This window comes from Thalassophryne amazonica, chromosome 10 (genome assembly GCF_902500255.1).
Source record: "Thalassophryne amazonica chromosome 10, fThaAma1.1, whole genome shotgun sequence".
Taxonomy (NCBI): domain Eukaryota; kingdom Metazoa; phylum Chordata; class Actinopteri; order Batrachoidiformes; family Batrachoididae; genus Thalassophryne; species Thalassophryne amazonica.
Window position 1 is genome coordinate 4,032,364 of NC_047112.1, and position 26,134 is coordinate 4,058,497.

Below are 26,134 nucleotides of genomic sequence, written 5' to 3' on the forward strand. Positions count from 1 at the left end.
CAGGCTGCGGAGCAGCACAGGTAACACACGACAACAGTGGTAAAAAAAATAAATAAAATAAAATAAAATAAAAATCCACTAGACAGGCCGTGGGAAAACACCAAAATCTTTGGTGGAAGTTGAAGAAAATGGTCCATGACAAGGCTCCAACCTGCAAAGCTGATCTGGCAACAGCAATCAGAGAAAGTTGGAGCCAGATTGATGAAGAGTACTGTTTGTCACTCATTAAGTCCATGCCTCAGAGACTGCAAGCTGTTAGAAAAGCCAGAGGTGGTGCAACAAAATACTAGTGATGTGTTGGAGCGTTCTTTTGTTTTTCATGATTCCATATTTTTGTTTTCCTCAGAATTGAGGAATTGGTCTAAAAAAGTAACCGTTACTGACTGCCACAATTATTTTTCCTGATTTCTTATATTGTTTCTTAAAGCCAGAAAGTTGCCATTTGAAATGACTTTAGTTTTGTGTCATGTCTGTGATCTGCTTTTTTCTACAAAATTAAACAACTGAATGAACATCCTCCGAGGCCGGTGATTCCATCATTTTTGCCAGGGGTTGTAGTACAGGGTTATTTCCTCCTCCTTTGTTTCTTCCTCCATCTCTCCATTTCATTATTATCAGACTGTTAATGCTGCACACCGAACAGTTGGTGGCGGTAATGCGCCGTGTCGGTTTGCAAACCCCCCAAAAGAAAAGAAAAGCTCGAAAGAAGATCCTGATTCTGCTCGTGCTTCTGATTCTCATCTTCAGCTTTGTCAGATTGTTGGACGGATCATCAGTTTGTTGGATTATGGCGCCGACAGGTGAGTTTGGTACCGGTTTGTTTCGGCTGTTCTGATCGGTCGCCGTGTGTCGGTTAGCTAACGGAGCTAATGCTCACCGGTGTTCTAATTCAGATGTTTGTTCGTTACGTATTAAAACTTTTGACAGCAAAGTTTTCGCTGCCGTTACACCCGCCGCCTTTAAAATGTGACATCCGGCTCTTTTTCGGGCGTCAAATGGTCAACGGGTCAAATCATGCAAGACTAAAATTGGAGTGCTCCCATATTCGAACCTGCATGGTAAAAGAGCGCCAGAAGGCATTTCAAATTAAAAGTCCCACACTGGATCATTATTTATGAATACAGAGCTTTTCATTAAAACTTTTGTATTTGTTTATCTCGACAAACCCCGTTTGTCATAATCAATTTCAGAACAATAATAAAGTCAGCTGTAAAATCAGGCATTTCCCAGCACTGATCCTGGCCTGCACCTGCGTGTCTGCATTTGTCTTTGTTCGAATATAATGAAAATAAATAACAGGGTGGTGATCTGGTGATCTGTGGATGCAACATGAAGGAATAATTTTGTCTGAAATGAAATGAACTTTGAACATATATGCAGGTTATTATGCAAATTCAACACAAGGAAAAAAATCCAGCTGAGAGCAAATAAATTAAAACAGAAAAGTTAAGGCCTAGAATAGATAAAATATAAGGCCTTGAATTAATCAGTCTTAAGAGTTGTTAATGTTAATCACAGTGGCTGATGCTCTCACTTATTTTATTCTAGGGTTTCATTTGCCAGAAATTATGGAGTAATAGTGCAGCAGATTATACAAATAATGTTTTTTCAGTCATGCAATGGAAAGTATTTCAAGAGGTGAAAGAAGAAATGTTCCATTCCACTAAGCCACCACAGTAGCTTTGTGGTTAACAGTGTTGCCCCACAGCAAGAAGGTCATGGGTTTGATTCCCACCTGTGTCCTTTGTGTGTGGAGTTTGCATGTTCTCCCTGTGTGTTTAAAGACATGTAGGTTTGGTGAATTGGAAACTTTATAATTTAGATAAAGTTGCTCCAATTTTGGCAAAAAAGTGGTGCAAATTATTGGTTGAGCTACTAGGATTAATAAATGGAATAATTTTGACTGTGTTGAATGTTTAGTCTCCAAAGTAAAGGTCAAACAAGGTTGATGTCCATTGGATTCTGTGACATGATGTGACATATTTTACCCCATAACATAACTAAGCATGACACGTGGTTCCCTCTTTAAAACTCTATTAATTCAATCAGTAATTTTCAGCACTTTTACTAAAATCAGAGCAACTTTAACTTTGTCCCCTGACCAAACTGAAATTGACCTTTGTCACCATTTTAGCTATTTTTACCTCATAACTCCTGAATGTCCTGCATAATTCTTCAGTTTGACCCCTACCTGGCTGAAAATTCAAGTGGACAACGTTTGTTTTGTCTTTTTTTGTCAAGAGTTAGTTATCTTTTCCCCTATAAATGTGTTTTTACAGAACCCCAAAATTGTTTGTTTCAAAGAAAGCCCAGTGTGGGACTTTTACTTTTAAATTTCTCTAAATTGGTGCAGTTATGTTTTTGCTTCTTTTGCTTCTTCTTCAGATTCTGGGTAGTTATTTGTCCTGATTCTGATAAATCAGTGTTTGCCAGAAATGATAGTGAAATTTTTTAGTTTTAACCCTGTTTATCAGCTCGCTTTGGGTCGTCTCGGTCCATCACATCAATTCTGTATGTAGCCATGGCAACGATGCCAAATTCTCTTCCGTGTTAGTGGTCATGGTTAAGATTTGGTTTCAAATGCTTGGTTTCAAAAGCTTACTGCTGGGGGGTTCCCATGATGCACTGTTTCTTTCTCTTTTTGCTCTGTATGCACCACTCTGCATTTAATCATTAGTGATTGATCTCTGCTCCCCTCCACAGCATGTCTTTTTCCTGGTTCTCGCCCTCAGCCCCAACTAGTCCCAGCAGAAGACTGCCCCTCCCTGAGCCTGGTTCTGCTGGAGGTTTCTTCCTGTTAAAAGGGAGTTTTTCCTTCCCACTGTAGCCAAGTGCTTGCTCACAGGGGGTCGTTTTGACCGTTGGGGTTTTACATAATTATTGTATGGCCTTGCCTTACAATATAAAGCGCCTTGGGGCAACTGTTTGTTGTGATTTGGCGCTATATAAATAAAATTGATTTGATTTGAAATGTAGTTTAAAGTTTGTCCACTGGCATGTGATGATGACTTTAGGTTGTGACTTGTTGACCTTTTGAGCAGTGTCACAGGATTATCTCTCAATCATATTAAAGGGGTCATTTTCATTTAATTTCTAAGTAAAGATCTTACATCTGGAGGAGGAACCTCGGGATTTGGGAATGTCTGTGGGTTCCAGCCTTCTGTCAGTGACTGCAGGGTTTTCATCCAGACGTTAACAATAACTCCTGTATTTACATTTCATTGTTTTTGTCACATCACTCATGGACTTTGAAAATGAGAAACGGAATAAAATGTTGCTGCAACTTTTTGTTTTTTTTAATCTTTCAAGCTGATGGTCGACACTGGGAGACTAAAGGCTGAACTTCTGTCTCGTTTGTTGTGGTTCTTCAGGTCAGAGGGTGGTGATGAGCAGTCAGGTGTCCACCTGCTGTAAGAACAAGCTACGGTGGAACCTGAGTCCTGAGCAGATCCAGCAGCATTCTGAAGAGCTCATCACCAGAACCAAGAAGGTCTATGACCAGGTTGGTGCGCTGAACCTGGATGAGGTTGCCTATGAAAACACTCTGAAGGCCCTGGCTGACACGGAGGTGGACTACACGGGTCAGTACCTCAAACCCACAGCAGGTGTTTACTTACTGTTCTTGTGGTAGAGCAGGGAGCTCAGCGGTCTGCCAGTCTGTAGACCTGGGCTTGAACAGGATCCCAGTTAACCAGCTTGAGTCATTGACCTGGAGCCGGTACCAAACCATTGTCCTTTTGCAACATGAACACTCATTTAAGCGAATTCTGTCCATGCAGTAAAAAAAGGAGGTGTGGCTGGACCAAAGGTCATCATCCTCTTCCAAAACCCTTCAGAAAGACCCAGGTCAGGAGGCTCCGGGCCTGGATTTGGTTTGATGTTTGGTGTCGCTGTCCTCCTGGGAGACAAACCCTCGGAGTCTCTGGTTTCTTATAGACGACGGCAAGATTCTCATTGATGTTGGAACGTTCCTGCTCACTGGGTCTTTGCTGTCGTGTTGGACTTGGACCTGATTTAGTTTTCTTGTACAGAGGTGTGCGTGTGTGTCTCCTCGTGGTTATCGTGCATGTGGAATTCACAGAAACATGGTGACAGACAATTTGGCAGACACATTTGTGGACACAGGTCCGCGGTCCATGGTCGACCTGACGCCCTTATGCTTATTTAATGACAACCTTGTGGAGGTGTGAAGGTTTTCCTTCCCTTGTGTTTGACATAATGGAACCATCCAGAACACCAAAGTCTTCATCGCTGGTCAAGTCCCAGATCAACAGACTTGAGTTGCGGGAAATCATTGCGTCCAAAACACGCACGCAGTCAAGGAAATGTTAGCAAGTTTGACTTTGGGTGACATGGAACCATTCAGCAACTGGAAGTGATAAAAACATCAGGAGCCTCATTCATAACAAAATGGGACCAAAAAGATCCAAACAGTTTTAACACAAACATTGATTTCTAAAAACAAGCTAGACAGTAGACTGTGACCACACGTACCAACATTCTGAAGTGTGGAAGAATTCATTCATTTTCATTTTAATTCCTCTTAATATAGAATAGAATAATTCTTTATTATCCACCAATGTGGAAAATTGTCTTGTAACACATCACACATTCACATGCTACGAAAACAATCTCATTTCTGATTGTGAGTCATAATTAAATATTGGTCGACTCGGTGACTGAAGCATAAATGTCTCAGTGGACATGACCAGAACATCTCCAGTGTTTGAACCATTATAGTCCTGCTTGCTTAAGTGACATAAAGTAATACAGATCTCTTCCTTCCTGTAAATTTTTATATATATTTAAAAAAAAAAAAAGGACTCATTTTTACTCATCAAACCTATAATTATTCATGATTAAAGCTGAATAAAAACTGCAGCACAAAGGATTCTGGGACAGCTGTCATTACGTCCTTTCATCTTCTCCCTGTCTTCACTCAGGGTCCACAGCAGATCCACAGTGGTTCTGTAGGTTGATTTGGCACAAGTTTTACACCGGACGCCCTTCCTGATTCAGCTCCATGTTACATGGAGGATGGGCAGGGGTGGGGTTGTTCCAGGAACCTTCTGCCCTGGAAAAAACGTACTTACCGGCAGTGGTGGGCAAAGATGACCAAAAAATGAACTTCAGTAACAGATAATCAGATAACTGAAAAGTTATCTTTGATAAAGATAAAACGATAAACCACCCAAAAATGTATCGGAAGTTACAGATAACCGATAAATTCCAGTATTGTCTCCGGTACACTTGCAACTACTAACAAGCTGATTTCGAGTTTTAACACCATGATCGCTTTTGGAAACATCAAAAGCGACAACAGACCCAAATAACGAGTCATCACATCTGTCTTTGAGCGTCCTGCCCCCTGCTGGAAGCTCCAGTTTACTACATGGCTTCCAACACAGAAGGAGCTGAGAGGAGCCACAAAGCTCAACTCTCTCCCCAATCACACCACTGCCATCAGGCCGAGGTCTTCTAAAATAAAGCAGTGCTGAGTTATGGATTGGTGTACAAATAAAATGAATACTGATAGAATAACTCCATTAATGTCAATTCTGTCATTTGTGCAAAGTTAAGATATAACATATATCTTTTAATGTTGAATAATGCACTAATTCTGAAGTTTTGTAACAAACAGACAGATGGCATTCTGGGTAAAATGTGCCTCCGCTAACACTGATTGGCTGATTCATTCTATGTAAACCAACATGTTAATGTGAGGTGTGTCGTGTGTTGGTGTTTACAGATAAATGTGCTTTTTAAAATATGCCATTTTTTATTTGTTAAAAAAAAAAAAAAAAGCCAAGTTGTAATTAGATAACAGTCTGATATAACCAGTGTCAAAATAAATAGAACACTGCCATGATCTACTGGTGCCAGTGTGAGTTTTGGCCCTTTTTCAGCTGATTTTTCATTCGTGCGAGAATTTTTTGGATCGCACAGAGTTTCAAGTTGATCGCGCATCCTGCATCGTTTAGTATACATGGAGTAACGAGCTGCGTTTAATAGCTCACCACCACCTCCTCAACGCCAATCATATGTTCAGATGAAAATCAAACCTGTTTGGTATTCTGTTCGGCCGTTGTGAGGGTATCCTGCTGCTGAAGAGCTACAAGTGTCCAACCGCTGGCACTGTGAATGTGCAAACACCGCAGTCCTGTCTTGTAATGTTTTTTTTTTTGTTTTTTTTACTTTGATGTTTCCCACTAGAGTTTAATGCTGTTGTCCGTGGAGCCTGATCAGAGTGTCTAAAATGCATTTTTCCTGTCGTGAATGTACTGAGATTACCCTATCACCCATAATGCATCTGGACACAGCATGTCCACACTAAAACCTTAAAAATTAGCGCATTGCTTTAAAACTAAAACATATATCTGATATTTTCACTTTATAAAACTTCAGATGTGATGTTAATTTAAATAACTTGTCTGAAATAAGTTTGGTTAAAATTTGAACCATAAGTTAAAAATGTATGCCTCTGGATGACTTGGGTGATATTGCCCTCGTATCAGTATGGGGTTAAAAGAAATTAGTTTTTTTTTTGTTTTTTTTTTGGTGACCAGTTCTCCTTTGCCTGCAGAGGATAGAGCATTTTTTTTTTTCTAGAAGCAGCTCTCCTCTGTTTGCAGAGGGTAGAACTACACATCTGTTCACCTTTGTTTCCCATGTTAACAGTCTAAAAATGATCAAATTATCAAGAACAAAGAGACCAGACAAACAGGAGATGGAGCCAAGAAGAAGAGTGTCTCTTCCTTATTTAGCAGGAGTAGGGGAAAAACTACAGAGGATCTTCAGACAGCACAAAATCCCAGTTTACTTTAAACTTAACACCTAGAGACAGAAATTGGTTCACCCTAAGGACAGGATCCCTAGTTACAAACAGAGCAATGTAGTGTATTCTATCAGATGTCAGGAAAACGGTAATGAACACTACATAGATGAGACTAAGTAGCCATTACACAAAAGGCTATACCAGCTGTCAGGTTTGACTTCGCCTAGACATACAAGAAAGAACTCAGAGTTGAGATGTCTTTAGTGAGCTTTGCAAAGGGAGACACAGCAGAGGCTGGCAGCTTGTGCAGTTCTCCAACTGTGACATCCTCCGCGAGGCTCTTTTATTGCGTGTAAAAAACAAAGATAAGGGTGGCTACATGAGTCCACGGTTACAACATGTCATGTGCAGATATGTTTGCAATCAACTGAATCATTCCAATCTTAGGTACAGAGTGAGCGGTTTTGTTGAAGCTTGCTAAATGTCAAACTGTAAACAGGCTGACCTGGCTCCTGCAGCTGTGCTATCTATCTGGGAATATCTGAGAGAAAAAGTTTGCAGAATTTAAAAGAGCAGATGTAATAATATGATAATAAATGAATCATGTTTGTACAGTACATTTTATCTAACACCAGCACCGCAGAGAGGGCACCAGTGGACCTCAGTCTGCAGTTCATCTCCACCTTAAAGACACTAACCACACATTTGAGGACAAGGAAGTTAAAATCTTAGTCAGAGAAAAGAAATGGTTTGAGAGAAGGGTGAAGGAGGCATTGTATGTGAAACAGTTGAAACCCAGCCTTAACCGGGGAGGGGGTCTGAGACACGCTTTGTCCCCTGTTTACAATGGGGTACTCAGGTCTAAGCAGTTTCGGTCCTTTGTTCATGGTAATGAGTCATTCACGCCATCAGGAGAGCCGTCAGTCCCATCATTAGGTGGAACAGCTACCCTGTCATTAGGTGCTAACGAGAGCACAGTAGGTGCTAATTAGAGCAATTGTTAAGTCACTAGCCAATAGCAGTCTGCCTCTCGGTAGGAGGGGTCTGGTTAGGTTTAAAACTCCAGCTTTGTGGCTTCTGTTTATTCTTCTCTACAAGAGTCAGACAGAAGTCAGACTACCAGAGCAAGAATTTTAGCTGAGGAAGCTTCTGCGATTTGAAGCGAAACGTCCTTGCGTCAAACAACCCAGTCCAGTTGAAGATTCAAGCTTCTGTACTATAAAATGATAATGAAAACTTTATCTTCGATAATTATCGTTTATCGTAACTGTGCCCACCACTGCTTACTGTTCGGCCGCCATACTGTAATTTGGGTCAACTATAAGGAGAAATAATTGTCCAGTTGCTGTTATTTGGACAGTTTTCTGCTGGTTCTTGAAGTGAGTTTGTTAAAATTCTGCGGCAGAATCAGTGGTTACCAGTGGTTGGGTTCAAAGCTACCCACGACCTTGCCGTCGCCACCTGGTGTTGCCACTTGCTGCATGTATTGTTTATTGTCATGTCACTGTTGTTCTTGACTTCTGTTTCAGAAACGTTTCTTTTCCTGCTCTCGGTTTCTATATGTTGATGTTTTGGGCTTCGTGTGTCTTTGAAGATTTGTGAGATGTTTTGTGTTGAAACATCTTGTTTTTGAATGTGGACATATAGAAGGCGGGGCATGAGGCTCCGGGACAGCTGCAGGGCAGCAGATGCCTGTGCACAGGTTTTCCCTCCAGGGCTCAGGCAGCTGAATCCAGAGCCATGGATGTGCCTGGAACCAACACCCCGCCGTGCCGCGGCTCCATTGTGGAAGCTGCTGGAACGCTCTGACTGTGCAGAACTTCATGATGTGGTTTTTGTTCACAAAGCAGCTGAATCAGCTGCTGCTGCAGTCCGACCTGAAGCTGACACACAGAGACCACGAGGACCAGGATCACATGTCCATGAGGACCAGGTTTCCCCAAAACACACACGAGCGCTGACCTGCGGCACCCTCAGGCCTTGGTGAACTGGAACTACAACCCCTGGCAAAAATTATGGAATCACCGGCCTCGGAGGATGTTCATTCAGTTGTTTAATTTTGTAGAAAAAAAGCAGATCACAGACATGACACAAAACTAAAGTCATTTCAAATGGCAACTTTCTGGCTTTAAGAAACACTATAAGAAATCAAGAAAAAAAGATTGTGGCAGTCAGTAACAGTTAGTTTTTTAGACCAAGCAGAGGGAAAAAAATATGGAATCACTCAATTCTGAGGAAAAAAATATGGAATCATGAAAAACAAAAGAACGCTCCAACACATCACTAGTATTTTGTTGCACCACCTCTGGCTTTTATAACAGCTTACAGTCTCTGAGGCATGGACTTAATGAGTGACAAACAGTACTCTTCATCAATCTGGCTCCAACTTTCTCTGATTGCTGTTGCCAGATCAGCTTTGCAGGTTGGAGCCTTGTCATGGACCATTTTCTTCAACTTCCACCAAAGATTTTCAGTTGGATTAAGATCCGGACTATTTGCAGGCCATGACATTGACCCTATGTGTCTTTTTGCAAGGAATGTTTTCACAGTTTTTGCTCTATGGCAAGATGCATTATCATCTTGAAAAATGATTTCATCATCCCCAAACATCCTTTCAATTGATGGGATAAGAAAAGTGTCCAAAATATCAACGTAAACTTGTGCATTTATTGATGATGTAATGACAGCCATCTCCCCAGTGCCTTTACCTGACATGCAGCCCCATATCATCAATGACTGTGGAAATTTACATGTTCTCTTCAGGCAGTCATCTTTATAAATCTCATTGGAACGGCACCAAACAAAAGTTCCAGCATCATCACCTTGCCCAATGCAGATTTGAGATTCATCACTGAATATGACTTTCATCCAGTCATCCACAGTCCACGATTGCTTTTCCTTAGCCAATTGTTACCTTGTTTTTTTTTTTTGTTTTTTTTTTTAGGTGTTAATGATGGCTTTCGTTTAGCTTTTCTGTATGTACACTCAACAAAAATATAAACGCAACACTTTTGGTTTTGCTCCCATTTTGTATGAGATGAACTCAAAGATCTAAAACTTTTTCCACATACACAATATCACCATTTCCCTCAAATATTGTTCACAAACCAGTCTAAATCTGTGATAGTGAGCACTTCTCCTTTGCTGAGATAATCCATCCCACCTCACAGGTGTGCCATACCAAGATGCTGATTAGACACCATGATTAGTGCACAGGTGTGCCTTAGACTGCCCACAATAAAAGGCCACTCTGAAAGGTGCAGTTTTATCACACAGCACAATGCCACAGATGTCGCAAGATTTGAGGGAGCGTGCAGTTGGCATGCTGACAGCAGGAATGTCAACCAGAGCTGTTGCTCGTGTATTGAATGTTCATTTCTCTACCATAAGCCGTCTCCAAAGGCGTTTCAGAGAATTTGGCAGTACATCCAACCAGCCTCACAACCGCAGACCATGTGTAACCACACCAGCCCAGGACCTCCACATCCAGCATGTTCACCTCCAAGATCGTCTAAGACCAGCCACTCGGACAGCTGCTGAAACAATCGGTTTGCATAACCAAAGAATTTCTGCACAAACTGTCAGAAACCGTCTCAGGGAAGCTCATCTGCATGCTCGTCGTCCTCATCGGGGTCTCGACCTGACTCCAGTTTGTCGTCGTAACCGACTTGAGTGGGCAAATGCTCACATTCACTGGCGTTTGGCACGTTGGAGAGGTGTTCCCTTCACGGATGAATCTCAGTTCACACTGTTCAGGGCAGATGGCAGACAGCGTGTGTGGCGTCGTGTGGGTGAGCGGTTTTCTGATGTCAATGTTGTGGATTGAGTGGCCCATGGTGGCGGTGGGGTTATGGTATGGGCAGGCGTCTGTTATGGACGAAGAACACAGGTGCATTTTATTGATGGCATTTTGAATGCACAGAGATACCGTGACGAGATCCTGAGGCCCATTGTTGTGCCATACATCCAAGAACATTACCTCATGTTGCAGCAGGATAATGCACGGCCCCATGTTGCAAGGATCTGTACACAATTCTTGGAAGCTGAAAATGTCCCAGTTCTTGCATGGCCGGCATACTCACCGGACATGTCACCCATTGAGCATGTTTGGGATGCTCTGGACTGGCGTATACGACAGCGTGGACCAGTTCCTGCCAATATCCAGCAACTTCGCACAGCCATTGAAGAGGAGTGGACCAACATTCCACAGGCCACAATTGACAACCTGATCAACTCTATGCGAAGGAGATGTGTTGCACTGCATGAGGCAAATGGTGGTCACACCAGATACTGACTGGTATCCCCCCCAAATAAAACAAAACTGCACCTTTCCGAGTGGCCTTTTATTGTGGGCAGTCTAAGGCACACCTGTGCACTAATCATGGTGTCTAATCAGCATCTTGATATGGCACACCTGTGAGGTGGGATGGATTATCTCAGCAAAGGAGAAGTGCTCACTATCACAGATTTAGACTGGTTTGTGAACAATATTTGAGGGAAATGGTGATGTTGTGTATGTGGAAAAAGTTTTAGATCTTTGAGTTCATCTCATACAAAATGGGAGCAAAACCAAAAGTGTTGCGTTTATATTTTTGTTGTGTAAATCCCATTTTCTTTAGGCGGATTCTTACAGTTCGGTCACAGACGTTGACTCCAGTTTCCTCCCATTTGTTCCTCATTTGTTTTGTTGTGCATTTTCGATTTTTGAGACATATTGCTTTAAGTTTTCTGTCTTGACGCTTTGATGTCTTCCTTGGTCTACCAGTATGTTTGCCTTTAACAGCCTTCCCATGTTGTTTGTATTTGGTCCAGAGTTTAGACACAGCTGACTGTGAACGACCAACATCTTTTGCAACATTGCGTGATGATTTACCCTCTTAAGAGTTTGATAATCCTCTCCTTTGTTTCAATTGACATCTCTCGTGTTGGAGCCATGATTCATGTCAGTCCACTTGGTGCAACAGCTCTCCAAGGTGTGTTCACTCCTTTTTAGATGCAGACTAATGAGCAGATCTGATATGATGCAAGTGTTAGTTTTGGGGGTGAAAATTTACAGGGTGATTCCATAATTTATTCCTCAGAATTGAGTGAGTCCATATTTTTTTCCCTCTGCTTGGTCTAAAAAGTAACCGTTACTGACTGCCACAATCTTTTTTTCTGGGTTTCTTATAGTGTTTCTTAAAGCCAGAAAGTTGCCATTTGAAATGACTTTAGTTTTGTGTCATGTCTGTGATCTTTTTTTCTACAAAATTAAACAACTGAATGAACATCCTCCGAGGCCGGTGATTCCATCATTTTTGCCAGGGGTTGTATTAATTATAGAACAATTGAACAAATGACCATATCTGGTTTAAAAAAAAAAAAAAACCTGAAATCTGCTTCTTTTTTTCCGTTATTGAATTTCAGGTGTGATTCTTTGTGTCTGTTCTGGAAGATAATTTCTGACAGGAACATTAAAACAATACAAGGTTCAAACGTGCAGGAAGGCGACATTAAGATCTCAGTCTGGTGTGTTTGTGGCCCCGCCCCCTCTGTCTCAGTCCAAAGGAACATGCTGGACTTCCCTCAGCACGTGTCGCCCTGTAAGGAGGTGCGAGCGGCGAGCACCGAGGCGGACAAGAGGCTGTCCGAGTTTGACGTGGAGATGAGCATGAGGGAGGACGTCTACCAGAGGATTGTGGCTTTGGAGGTGCAGTCTTGCTTCCTTCATCCTCTCGCTCCTCATTTCCTCCCATCTCTCTTAGACCAGTTTTCATGAACTACAAAGTCCAAATCTGCAACCATGTCCTGGTTCTTACTGTGTCCCTTCCATTATTGCAGAAGAAGATCAACAGTGAGAGTTTGACTGCAGAGAGCAGACGCTACATGGAGCGACTGCTCAAACTGGGGAAGAGGAACGGCCTGCACCTGGCCAGAGACACGCAGGAGGTCAAACACCACACGTCTGACACACCATGCTCCCCATGCACGACCTTCTGCTCACGTCTGCTCATGTTTGTTTGCGGTTTATAGCGTAGCAGTTTTTGGCGACAGCATCATTTGTGTTTGATGTAATTAAGAAAAGGAGAAAAACAAAACAAATGTGCAGTTTGAGCAGCAGGTCAAAAAAATGAAAAGGACTCCCAGAATATCCAGCGGGTTCCCGAAGGACGGCGGTAGAAGTTAAAGTAAGAGTTGCAGCCACGACGGACTCCAGAGCCGACTTAATGAACGCCGATAATACGAGTAAATCTGACATCGGTGCACTTTATTTCCTCAGTGGGACTGAGTGAGTGCGAAACCCGTTCAGTGTGTTTGAAAACTTTGAGCAAAACGTCTGAAATACTTAAACCTCATGGAACAGAGTCCATCTGCTGAAGGTTGAGCTCCTCACAGATCCTCAGTCTGATAAACTAGGCTTTGGGTAATTTCTTATCATTGACAGTTATCTCGTTTTAACGCGGCTAGTTTTTCTCTTGATGAGCGCTCCTGCTGTAGGAAGAATGGGAACGAAAACCCTCTTTATTTATGTTACAAAACTCTCCAAATGACTGATCCATCCATCCACTTTATGAACCTGCTCATTCTGGTTAAGGGTAACGGGGTGGAGCCTATCCCAGTGGTCATTGGCCAAGTGGCGGGTTTTAACTTGGACAGGTCACCAGTTGATCGCAGGGCCGACAGATGAACACGTTCACACCAAAGATCAGTTTAGAGCGGGGGGGGACAGCGAGGGCCGAGACAATCAAATCAATTTCATTTATATAGCGCCAAATCACAAACAGTTGCCCCAAGGCGCTTTATATTGTAAGGCAAAAGCCATACAATAATTACGGAAAAACCCCAACTGTCAAAACGACCCCCTGTGAGCAAGCACTTGGCAACAGTGGGAAGGAAAAACTCCCTTTTAACAGGAAGAAACCTCCAGCAGAACCAGGCTCAGGGAGGGGCAGTCTTCTGCTGGGACTGGTTGGGGCTGAGGGAGAGAACCAGGAAAAAGACATGCTGTGGAGGGGAGCAGAGATCAATCACTAATGATTAAATGCAGAGTGGTGCATACAGAGCAAAAAGAGAAAGAAACACTCAGTGCATCATGGGAACCCCCCAGCAGTCTAAGTCTATAGCAGCATAACTAAGGGATGGTTCAGGGTCATCCTAAATGAACGGTCAATGGGAATGCAAGAATAACAATTTAATGTTGTGAAAAGTGCACAACGAATACAGATACAATTAATACTACAGTCAATCTCAAGTTGGTGTAGTGTGGGCAGGCTCGAGAATAGGAGACGCCCGTCCAGAGAGGAGTCGGAACCCACACGATTTCCACCGCCAACGGATCTGGAACACCCCGGAGCCGCCAATCCTGGGTCCCCAGGTGGCCACCGTCTCCAGCTGTCAGATCGGGTACTGCTGGCAGGAAACAGAAACAGTTAAGAGTGAGTGTGAGTGAACACACCCAGCAAACAGTCAGCAAATGACTCCTTTTTGGGAGGAGAAGAACGCCTCCACCTCCTGCTTTCACAAGTCCTGTGAGTTACCGTGCAGACCCAGTATACACTTGTCGAGTGCTGGAGTGCAGAGTTGAAATGCCGGCTCCAACCAACTCCCTCAGACTTGGACACAAGTGGATAAGCTGCAAACTCAAAAGTCACTGATTATCAGCTACCAGCTCAGATGCAATGAACGTCACAACAAAAGCTTAGCTGCAAAGACGGCTGAGAGTCTACCTGTACGGGTAGACGATTTCTCGGCGTGGGTGTGGTGTCTTCTCCAGGCTTTTATGGGTGCGTCATGATGAGTGGATGAGTGACAGCTGTCAATCCGAGTTCCAGATGCTCCTGGCGGCGACTGCGCCGTCTGGTGCCTGAAGCCCGCCTTCAGGCAGGGTGCCCTCTGGTGTTGGCCAGCAGTACCTCCTCTTCGGGCGGCCCACACAATAGGGTTGTTGAACAGCGTCAGCATGTTGACGGACTCGTGGTTCTCTGACTTTGTGTCGATAGCGAAACTGTGCAGACTCGTTATTCCTGTTGAAACCAGCTGGTTACACCTCTTTCTGTGTTGACTCAGTCATTCCCCAAATAATTATTAAGAAATACCCGAATAATAAATCGTATGTCACACAGGAAATACGGGAATGTATTAATAGGAAGAAAGCTGCTTTTAAATCAAGGGACATTGCAGGGGTCAGGGTCACACAGAAAGACCTGAACCAGAAGATGAGAGTTGCTTGATTGCAGCATAAGGAGCGCACAGAACGGAACCTTTCCAGAGCAAACAAGAGACTGTGGGATTCTGTTTGGGGCCTGACACACATGGACACAAAAAGGAAACCTGTCATTGACAGTAATGAATTTGCAAAAACCAATGAGCTAAATGATTTTTACTTGCGTTTTCAGAGTGATAACCAGGAAGAGTGCAGGGACATTTTAAGAGATTAGGTGTAATTTGCATGAGAACAGAATTTTAACTGACCCACAATCAGTTACTCAAGTTTTTAAATCAATGTATACTAATAAAGCCACAGGGCCAGACAGTATGTCTGCTTTTCTTTTAAAAACATTTGCAGAGGAGCTCACTTCAGCCTGGCATCAACTCTTCCAGCTCTCTATTGATATTTATTCAGTACCTGAGCTTTGGAAGAGATCAGTTATTATTCCAGTCCCCAAGAAATCACACCCTCAAGTGAATGATTTTCGGCCAGTGGCCCGAACCTCTAATGTAATGAAGGCACTGGAGAAACTGTTAATTCAGGAGCTTACTGCAGAGGTGGAGCCACACCTGGATCAGTATCAGTTTGCGTACAAAAGGAAGCGGAGTACGAGTGATGTCATTTTAACTATAATGAACTTGGTTTTAAAGCATCTTGAGAGTTCCTCTGCATATGCAAATTAGTTTTTATTGATTTTAGTTCTGCTTTTAACTGTATCCGGTCACATATCCTTCTTCAAAAAATGATTCGGCTGAATGTGAGCCCTTTTTTAATTAAGTGATGTTACTCTTTTTTGACAAACAGGTCACAGCAGGTGAAGGTCAATTCTGTCTGCTCTGATATTGCATTAAGCAGCACTGGAGTCCCTCAGGGCTGTATTAGTTCACCTTTTTTATTTACACTGTATACCAATGACTGCATCAGCTATCAGCCAAACCAGTATGTTGTTAAATTTTCAGATGACACTGTAATACTCAGTCTGCTAAACTTCTTTGTCTTTTGGCTGTTCCCGTTAGGGGTCGCCACAGCAGATCAATCGTTTCCATCTCACCCTGTCCTCTGTATCTTCCTCTGTCACACCAACCACCTGCATGTCCTCTCTCAGCACATCCATGAACCTCCTCTTTGGTCTCCCTCTTCTCCTCCTGCCTGGTGGCTCCATCCTCAGCATCCTTCTCTCTATATACCCTGGGTCCCTCCTCTGCACATGTCCAAACCATCTCAATCTCGCCTCTCTGACTTTGTCTCCAAACTGTCCCACCTGAGCTGTCCCTCTGATATGTTCATTCCTAATCTTGTCCATTCTTGTCACTCCAAAAGAGAATCTCAACATCTTCAGCTCTGCCACCTCCAGCTCTGCCTCCTGTCTTTTTGTTAGTGCCACTGTCTCTAAACCATACAACATAGCTGGTCTCACTACTGTTTTGTAAACTTTCCCCTTCACTCTTGCTGATATTCTTCGGTCACAAATCACTCCTGCCACCTTTCTCCACCCACTCCACCCTGCCTGCACTCTCTTCTTCACCTCTCTACCACACTCGCCATTACTTTGAACAGTTGACCCCAAATATTTAAACTCATCTACTTTCACCACTTCTACTCCTTGTAACTGCACTATTCCACTGGGCTCCCTCTCATTCACACACATGTACTCAGTCTTGCTTATACTGACTTTCATTCCCCTTCTCTCCAAAGCATATCTCCACTTCTCCAGACTAGACTCAACTTGCTCTCTACTCTCACTACAGATCACAATGTCATCTGCAAACATCATAGTCCATGGGGACTCCTGTCTGATCTCATCTGTCAACCTGTCCATCACCACTGCAAACAAGAAAGGACTCAGAGCTGATCCTTGGTGTAATCCCACCTCCACCTTGAATGAGTCTGTCATTCCGACTGCACATCTCACCGCTGTCACACTATTCTTGTACATGTCCTGCACTACCCTAACATACTTCTCTGCCACTCCAGACTTCCTCATACAATGCCACAACTCTTCTCTTGGCACCCTATCATAAGCTTTTTCTAAGTCCACAAACGCACAGTGTAACTCTTTCTGTCCTTCTCTGTACTTTTCCAACAGTATTCTCAGAGCAAACATTGCATCTGTAGTGCTCTTTCTCGGCATGAAACCATATTGTTGCTCACAGATCTTCACCTGTTTTCTAAGCCTAGCTTCTACTACTCTTTCCCATAACTTCATGCTGTGGCTGATCAGCTTTATGCCTCTGTAGTTACTGCAGCTCTGCACATCACCCTTGTTCTTGAAAATAGGAACCAGCACACATCGTCTCCACTCCTCAGGCATCCTCTCACTTTCCAAGATTTTATTAAACAATCTGGTTAGAAACTCTAGTGCCATCTCTCCTAGACATTTCCATGCCTCCATTGGAATGTCATCTGGACCAACTGCCTTTCCACTCTTCATCCTCTTCATAGCAGCCCTCACTTCTTCCTTGCTAATCTCTTTTACTTCCTGATTTACTCTCACCACATCATCCAGCCTTTTCTCTCGCTCATTTTCTTTATTCATCAACTCTTCAAAATATTCCCTCCACCTTCTCAGCACACACTCCTCACTTGTCAGCACATTACCATGTGCATCTTTTACCACCCTAACCTGCTGCACATCCTTTCCAGCTCTGTCCCTTTGTCTGGCCAATCGGTACAAGTCCGTTTCTCCTTCCTTACTATTCAACTTCTTGTACAGCTCGCAATATGACTTTTCCTTTGCTTTTGCCACTTCTCTTCTCGCCTTACGCCGCATCTCCTTGTACTCCTGTCTACTTTCTTCATCTCTCCGACTATCCCAAAACTTTTTCGCCAACCTCTTTCTCCTTATGCTTTCCTGGACCTCTTCATTCCACCACAAAGTCTCCTTGTCTTCCTTCCACTGTCCAGATGTCATACCCAGTCTGCCCTAGCTGTCTCCCTCACCACATCTGCAGTACTTTTCCAGTTGTCCAAAATTGCTTCTCTCACCTGCTCGCTAAATTTCACACGTCTTCCTCCTTCAGCTTCCACCATCTGATCCTTTGTTGAGCTCTCTCTCTTCTTCTTCTTTACCTCTAAAGTCATCCTACAAACAACCATCCTATGCTGTCTAGTGACACTCTCTCCTGCTACCACCTTACAGTCTGTGATTTCTTTTAGCTTGCATCTCCTATAAAGAATGTAGTCCACCTGTGTGCACCTTCCTCCACTCTTATGTTACCCTGTGCTCCTCCCTTTTCTTAAAGTAGGTATTCACCACAGCTATTTCCATCCTTTTTGCAAAATCAACTACCATCTGTCCTTCCCCATTCCTATCCTTGATACCATATCTACCCATTACTTCCTCATCACCTCTGTTCCCTTCACCAACATGCCCATTGAAGTCTGCTCCTATCACCACTCTTTCATGCTTGGGTTCACTCTCCACCACCTCATCTAATACACTCCAGAAATCTTCTTTCTCCTTCATCTCACAACCTACCTGTGGGGCATATGCACTGATGATATTCATCATCACCCCTTCAATTTCCAACTTCACACTCATCACCCTGTTAGACACTCGCTTAATCTCCAACACACTTTTAACATACTCTTCCTTTAAAATGACCCCAACACCATTTCTCTTCCTGTCCTCACTATGGTACAACTTGTACCCACCGCCGATGCTCCTGCTCTTACTTCCCTTCCACTTGGTCTCTTGCACACACAATATGTCTACCTTTCTCCTCTCCATCATATCAGCCAGCTCTTTCCCTTTACCAGTCATACTACCAACATTCAAAGTCCCCACTCTCATTTCCACCCTTCTAGTTTTCTTCTTCTCCCGCTGTTCGTGGCAACGTTTTCCTCCTCTTCTTCGTCGTCTTCGCCCAGCAGTAGCCCAATTTCCACCAGCACCCTGTTGGGCAACAGCACCGGTGGCGGACGTTGTTAACCCGGGCTGCGACCGATCTGGTATGGGAATTCGATTCTGAGTCTGCGTAGTTGGGTTGGCTTGTTTTACGCCGGATGCCCTTCCTGACGCAACCCTCCTCATTTATCCGGGCTTGGGACCGGCACTCAGAATGTACTGGCTGCACACCCCATGTGGCTGAGTTACTCAGTCTGCTAAACACTAGTACTAATTCAAGTTGTCACAAATCTGGAGTGGACAGGTTTGTGAACTGGTGTGATGTCCATCATTTGCAGATTAATGTTAATAAAACAGTGGAGATGTTGGTGGACCCTCGGGCTGTTGGAGACCGTAGTGTGGTCACCATACATGGACATAACATTGAACAGGTGGATTCATATAAATATCCGGGGGTTTATATCGATAATAACTTAAGCTGGCACATGCAAGTGTCAAGTGTTTGTGCCCGAATCCACCAGCGTTTGCACTTTCTTCATCGACTCTGAATGTTTGGTGTATGTAGGAATATTATGTTGATTTTCTACAGTCAATGATTGAGTCCGTGTTACGGTATGGTATTACTAGCTGGTTTTGTAATTTAACGGTTAAATCAAAAACTCAAATATTTAATCTGATTAAGACAGCTGGCAAAATCATGGGTATGGTGGAACCTGTAACTCCCCAATATTTTAACAGATGTGTCTCATGTTCTGCACACTGAATATATTTTACTGTACTCAGGAAGGAGGTTCAGGGTTCCTCTTTGTAAATATAATCGATATAAACATTCATTTATTCCATCGTCAGTGAAGCTCATAAGTCAGCAGATAGTTCAGGGAAGATAGTATAAGGTTATGTATTGAAGAGTTTGCACAAAGATGTTAATGTTGTGTATTTATATTTTAACATGATTTATTATGTTGTTATTTTTGATGTATAGGTGCTATGTATCGGATGTGTTGTTTTGCAGCAGACCCCTCTGTCCAAGGCAAATTTCTCCTTAGGGAGACAAATAAAGACACTTTGACTTTGAGCTGTGACGGCTGCTGGACACGATGTCCGGGTCCGTCTGTGCAACAGCAGTCACCATATGACCTGTACAATTATTTCTGAATGTGATAAAACTGTTGATGTAAATTTCTGTCAGTAATTTATTTCCGAATTATTAGTTTGTAAATTCTCAACAAAAGACATGGTTAGTAAATTGTGACATCAGGTTTTTTTTTTCTTAATGGTGATTTAAATCTGGTTTGCCCAAAGTGTTTCCAGATCCTGAAGTTCTCACCACGTTAATTCTCAAACAGGAGATCAAAGCCATCAAGAAGAAGCTGAACAACCTGAGCATCGATTTCAACAAGAACCTGAACGAGGACACCACCAGCTTGTCCTTCCTCAGAGACGAACTGGGTGAGCCTGGACTGACTTAACGCACGCCGCAGCGGGTTTCCTGACCTGTTAACATGTTAAACATCTGTGATTCAGGTGGACTCCCTGAGGACTTCCTCAACTCTCTGGAGAAGGACGGTGAGAAGCTGAAGGTCACACTGAAGTATCCGCACTACTTCCCCACTATGAAGAAGTGCTTCGTCCCAGAAACTCGCAGGAAGCTCGAAGAAGCCTTCAACTCCCGCTGTAAAGAGGTGAGACAGGCCGACGTTTGGTGACAGTCGCATCTGCTGCCATAAGCCCTGGAGGTGTGGCCCGGGTTTCCCAATGCTGTGTGTGTGTGTGTGTGTGTGTGTGTGTGTGTGTGTGTGTGTGTGTGTGTGTGTGTGTGTGTGTGTGTGTGTGTGTGTGTGTGTGTGTGTGTGTGTGTGTTGGGGGGGTGCTTTGTGATTGTCATTGCTAGGAAGTACCTGTGTGGGCGTGGCCTGTGTGCCCTGCTGGGGGTGCCGGTGGCTGGTTGCCTTGGTGACAGGAGTGCTACACTCTAGGGCTGGGCGATATTGAAAAAATATGTGATATAAGTGCAGAATATTGCGATATCGATATTATTGCGATAATCAACATGCCCCTAAAGAAATATTTTTCATTATTTGTAATAAAAAATACATTTTAATGTAGCAAAATAAGTATGTGATATGTATTATTCATATTATGTATTAAAACATTCTGAAACGTTTCACGGGCAAGATGGGCAAGATAGCGCCAGCAGTGTGCACGGCGCTCCGTCTCCCTGCTCTATTCTTCTTGGTGTTCATTCCATGGATTTGGTTCTGCTGTTCAAATGGATCTGCTCTGCTTGTGTATGATCGCCAGACTCTGCTAAATATTCAGGTATCACATGAAGCTTTCTGGAAGAGCTGTAATTTTCAACAATTTTCATGCCCCCCGCCGCCACTCCTGGCATCTCTTCCAAGTAACCTGCGTATTACACCTTTTGCTGTGCCACAGAGGAGACGCCCACGTAGGAGGCGTAAGCGTGGTGGAGTGTTGGTGAAAATCAGAACTTTCCTGCGAAAGAATTGCAGTTATGGATGCCCTGTAACAGCGATATGGATGAAGCGCTGGCTTGTTCCTGTTTTGCCCAGTGGTACCGATGCCGGGTATCAGAGGGCGCCGCTGTGGACTTTGGAGCGGCTCGACACTAGCAGGTTTCAAGCGAGTTGCTGCGGTGTCAACCAGGAAAACCTCTGTATGCCAGCTCGTTCTTCATCCATGAAGGAGGACACACTTCGTTAAATGTTAGATCGTTGGCAAATAAGACTTTCATATTAAACAACTTTTTACGCTCTCGGCATTTGGATGCTATGTTTTTGACTGAGACCTGGATTCGCACGGGTGAGTGTTCGGCTTTTTCTGAGCTCTTTCCACCAGACTGTTCTTTATAGCTCTCCCCGTACCTGTGGAAAGGGTGGGGGGTTAGCCTCGGTGTTTAAATCCAGTCTTAAATGCCATCAACTAGGAGTAAACGCTTTCTCCAGTTTTGAATTGCAGTTGATTGAGCTACAGAGTAACTTGCCTGTCCTGTGTGCGCTGGTGTATAGACCTCCAAAGTTTAACAAAGATTTTATTATGGATTTCTCAGACTTGTGGCTGAAATTGTTCTTAAGTGTGACCGTTTTTTAATAGTTGGTGATTTTAACATACATGTCTGTTGTGAATCTAAGCCTCTGGTCAAGGACTTTTTAAATACTATTGATTCTTTTAATCTTACACAGTGGGTCACTGGGCCCACGCGCATGAGAAAGGGCACGCTCTTGTTCTGTCTTATGGCATGAATGTTTACATTGAGGACCTCTGTACAACGCAGATTTCAGACCACTTTCCTGTTTTATTTTCGGTAAAATTGCCTTGTGCTCCATCTATGCCGTGCGCCCTGACGTGTATGCGGCGCGTAATTAACTCTTCAACGGCAGAGAAATTCTCGAGCGCATTTATTTCCCTGGTGCCGACTTTGGATTTGTCATCTAGCTCAATTGAAGAGACTATGGAAATGTTCAATTCAACTTGCATCTCTATTTTGGATTTGCTTGCGCCTTTGAAAATCCAAAAGGCTCAGTCTGCAGCTGAGCCTTGGTTAAATGACACCACTCGTGCACTGAGGCGAGAATGTAGAAGGGCTGAAAGGAGGTGGAAAAAGGATAAACTTCGTGTGTCATTGGACATTTTAAGGGACTGTTTGTCAAATTATCAGAGAACAGTCAAATCTACGAAAGCTGATTACATGTCAAATTTAATTGTGTCAAATATTAAGAGACCCCAGGTCCTGTTTAATGTTTTAAACAAATTAGTGAATCCTGTGGAGTTAAACAGTGTTGTTTACTTTCAAGCATTGTGTGATAGCTTTCTTAACTTTTTTTATTGATAAAATATCTGCCATCAGGGCTTCAACCTCTGTCTCTTTTGAGGCAAATCCCTCCGTGAACATAGTCTGTTCTACGGCTTTTGAGTGTTTTGAGCAAATTACTCTGTGATCTGTCTGTTGCTGTGCAAAAGCTCTGACCCTCTAACTGTCCACTTGATTGTCTTCCTCCCAAATTGCTCAGATATGCATTTGATGTGGTTGGCCCTTATTTACTGAAGATCATGAATCTATCGCTGACTTCTGGCTGCGTCCCTAGTTCTTTTAAGCGTGCGGTTGTTCAGCTCTTGCTTAAAAAGCAAAATTTGGACTCTGAAGTCCTTGCAAATTATAGGCCAATTTCTAAGTTGCCTTTTCTGTCCAAAATATTGGAAAATTTGGTTTTTAAACATTCAAACTTACTTGGGGGCTAATGGCATTTTTGAAAAATTTCAATCTGGTTTTAAGTTGCGCCATAGCACTGAAACTGCACTTTTAAGAGTTTTTAATGATTTAATTTTAACTGTTGATTCTGGTCATTGTATTGTTTTAATTCTTTTCGATTTAACCGCAGCGTTTGACACAGTTGACCATAAAATTCTGTTGTCGCGCCTTGAAAACCATGTTGGCATTAAAGGTACTGCCTTACGTTGGTTTACATCCTATTTGGAAAATCAGTCATTTGCTGTGCACCTTGGCCCTTATTCGTCTGATGTTGCCCCACTAAACTGCGGAGTACCACAGGATTCCATTTTGGGCCCTTTGTTGTTTTCTCTGTATATGCTGCCACTCAGGTCAGTTTTTAGAAAATATAATATTCCTTTTCACTGCTTTGCAGATGATCTGCAAATTTATCTTCCACTGTACCCGAGCAGAGACAATTTTAAACTTTTGAATAATTGTTTGAAGGAAGTGAAGGACTGGTTGACCCATAATTGTCTTAATCTTAATGACTCTAAAACTGAGATTGTGGTATTTGGGAACTCATTTGATGCCACTGCTCTGGGCTCACTGAGTAACCACTGCCACCCATCTGTAGTTCTTTTAAATTTGAAAAGCGAATTAACTCTGTAATCAAGTCTAGCTTTTTTCAGCTTTGTCTCTTGGGTAAAGTTAAACTCTATTTGTCCCGGGCTGACTTGGAGAGAGTGATTCATGCTTTTGTCACCTGTCGTTTGGACTACTGTAACTCCCTGTATTGTGGGCTAGATCAAATGTCCATTCACCATCTGCAATTGGTCCAAAACGCTGCAGCACGGTTGCTTACGGGCACCAGAAAGCGGGACCACATAACTCCTGTACTGGCCTCTCTGCACTGGCTTCCAGTCAGTTACAGGATTAATTTCAAATTGTTGCTGTTGGTTTTTAAATGTTTAAATGGATTGGCTCCCTCTTACCTCTCCGAGCTTCTGTCGGTTCATGCTCCAGGTCGAAATATGAGATCGGCCAATCAACTGACTCTGGAAGTGCCGAGATCCCGGCTGAAAACCAGGGGAGACTGTGCATTTTCAGTGGTGGCTCCGAGACTCTGGAACAGGCTTCCTTTGAATGTCCGTATGGCCCCGTCTTTAAACATCTTCAAGTCTTGGTTAAAAACTCATTTGTTTGCTCTGGCTTTCGACTCGGGCTAGCTGATTCCTGATTTGGTTGTGATTATCATTTTAGCCATTTTGTTCCTGCTGTGTTTTTTATTATTATTATTATTTTTCGTGTGTGTGCAGCACTTTAGGCAGTTTTTCTGTATTAAATGTGCTATATAAATAAATTTGACATTAATCAATCAATCAATCAATTTTTTTTATATAGCGCCAAATCACAACAAACAGTTGCCCCAAGGCGCTTTATATTGTAAGGCAAGGCCATACAATAATTATGTAAAACCCCAATGGTCAAAACGACCCCCTGTGAGCAAGCACTTGGCTACAGTGGGAAGGAAAAACTCCCTTTTAACAGGAAGAAACCTCCAGCAGAACCAGGCTCAGGGAGGGGCAGTCTTCTGCTGGGACTGGTTGGGGCTGAGGGAGAGAACCAGGAAAAAGACATGCTGTGGAGGGGAGCAGAGATCGATCACTAATGATTAAATGCAGAGTGGTGCATACAGAGCAAAAAGAGAAAGAAACAGTGCATCATGGGAACCCCCCAGCAGTCTATGTCTATAGCAGCATAACTAAGGGATGGTTCAGGGTCACCTAACTATAAGCTTTAGCAAAAAGGAAAGTTTTAAGCCTAATCTTAAAAGTAGAGAGGGTGTCTGTCTCCCTGATCTGAATTGGGAGCTGGTTCCACAGGAGAGGAGCCTGAAAGCTGAAGGCTCTGCCTCCCATTCTACTCTTACAAACCCTAGGAACTACAAGTAAGCCTGCAGTCTGAGAGCGAAGCGCTCTATTGGGGTGATATGGTACTATGAGGTCCCTAAGATAAGATGGGACCTGATTATTCAAAACCTTATAAGTAAGAAGAAGAATTTTAAATTCTATTCTAGAATTAACAGGAAGCCAATGAAGAGAGGCCAATATGGGTGAGATATGCTCTCTCCTTCTAGTCCCCGTCAGTACTCTAGCTGCAGCATTTTGAATTAACTGAAGGCTTTTTAGGGAACTTTTAGGACAACCTGGTAATAATGAATTACAATAGTCCAGCCTAGAGGAAATAAATGCATGAATTAGTTTTTCAGCATCACTCTGAGACAAGACCTTTCTGATTTTAGAGATATTGCGTAAATGCAAAAAAGCAGTCCTACATATTTGTTTAATATGCGCTTTGAATGACATATCCTGATCAAAAATGACTCCAAGATTTCTCACAGTATTACTAGAGGTCAGGGTAATGCCATCCAGAGTAAGGATCTGGTTAGACACCATGTTTCTAAGATTTGTGGGGCCAAGTACAATAACTTCCGTTTTATGTGAGTTTAAAAGCAGGAAATTAGAGGTCATCCATGTCTTTGTCTGTAAGACAATCCTGCAGTTTAGCTAATTGGTGTGTGTCCTCTGGCTTCATGGATAGATAAAGCTGGGTATCATCTGCGTAACAATGAAAATTTAAGCAATACCGTCTAATAATACTGCCTAAGGGAAGCATGTATAAAGTGAATAAAATTGGTCCTAGCACAGAACCTTGTGGAACTCCATAATTAACTTTAGTCTGTGAAGAAGATTCCCCATTTACATGAACAAATTGTAATCTATTAGACAAATATGATTCAAACCACCGCAGTGCAGTGCCTTTAATACCTATGGCATGCTCTAATCTCTGTAATAAAATTTTATGGTCAACAGTATCAAAAGCAGCACTGAGGTCTAACAGAACAAGCACAGAGATGAGTCCACTGTCCGAGGCCATAAGAAGATCATTTGTAACCTTCACTAATGCATTATTAAGTAATAATGGTTAAAACCTAAAGAAATGTTACCATATAATCCTGCTAAGTACAAAAATAAAAAGACATTTCTCTTAGTCAATTATTTTATTCTTGCATAACCATTCAAAAATATACCA

The 26,134-nt window shown here is 42.8% G+C and overlaps 1 protein-coding gene across 3 annotated transcripts in view; it reads left to right on the forward strand.

The window, feature by feature from the left end:
• The first annotated feature begins 694 nt into the window (after positions 1 to 694).
• The window catches only part of thop1 (thimet oligopeptidase 1), a 55,501-nt gene continuing 30,061 nt past the window's right edge, over positions 695 to 26,134 (forward strand). The window contains exons 1-6 of one of the 3 annotated variants that reach the window (XM_034179323.1): positions 695 to 800; positions 3,372 to 3,581; positions 12,316 to 12,464; positions 12,596 to 12,703; positions 20,157 to 20,259; positions 20,335 to 20,492. In XM_034179323.1, the coding sequence (XP_034035214.1) occupies positions 788 to 800; positions 3,372 to 3,581; positions 12,316 to 12,464; positions 12,596 to 12,703; positions 20,157 to 20,259; positions 20,335 to 20,492 (741 nt within the window). In that variant the 5' untranslated portion in view covers positions 695 to 787. Of the gene's footprint in view, positions 805 to 3,362; positions 3,582 to 12,315; positions 12,465 to 12,595; positions 12,704 to 20,156; positions 20,260 to 20,334; positions 20,493 to 26,134 lie in introns of all 3 variants that reach the window. The other 2 variants (XM_034179322.1, XM_034179325.1) reach the window with 2 other exon arrangements.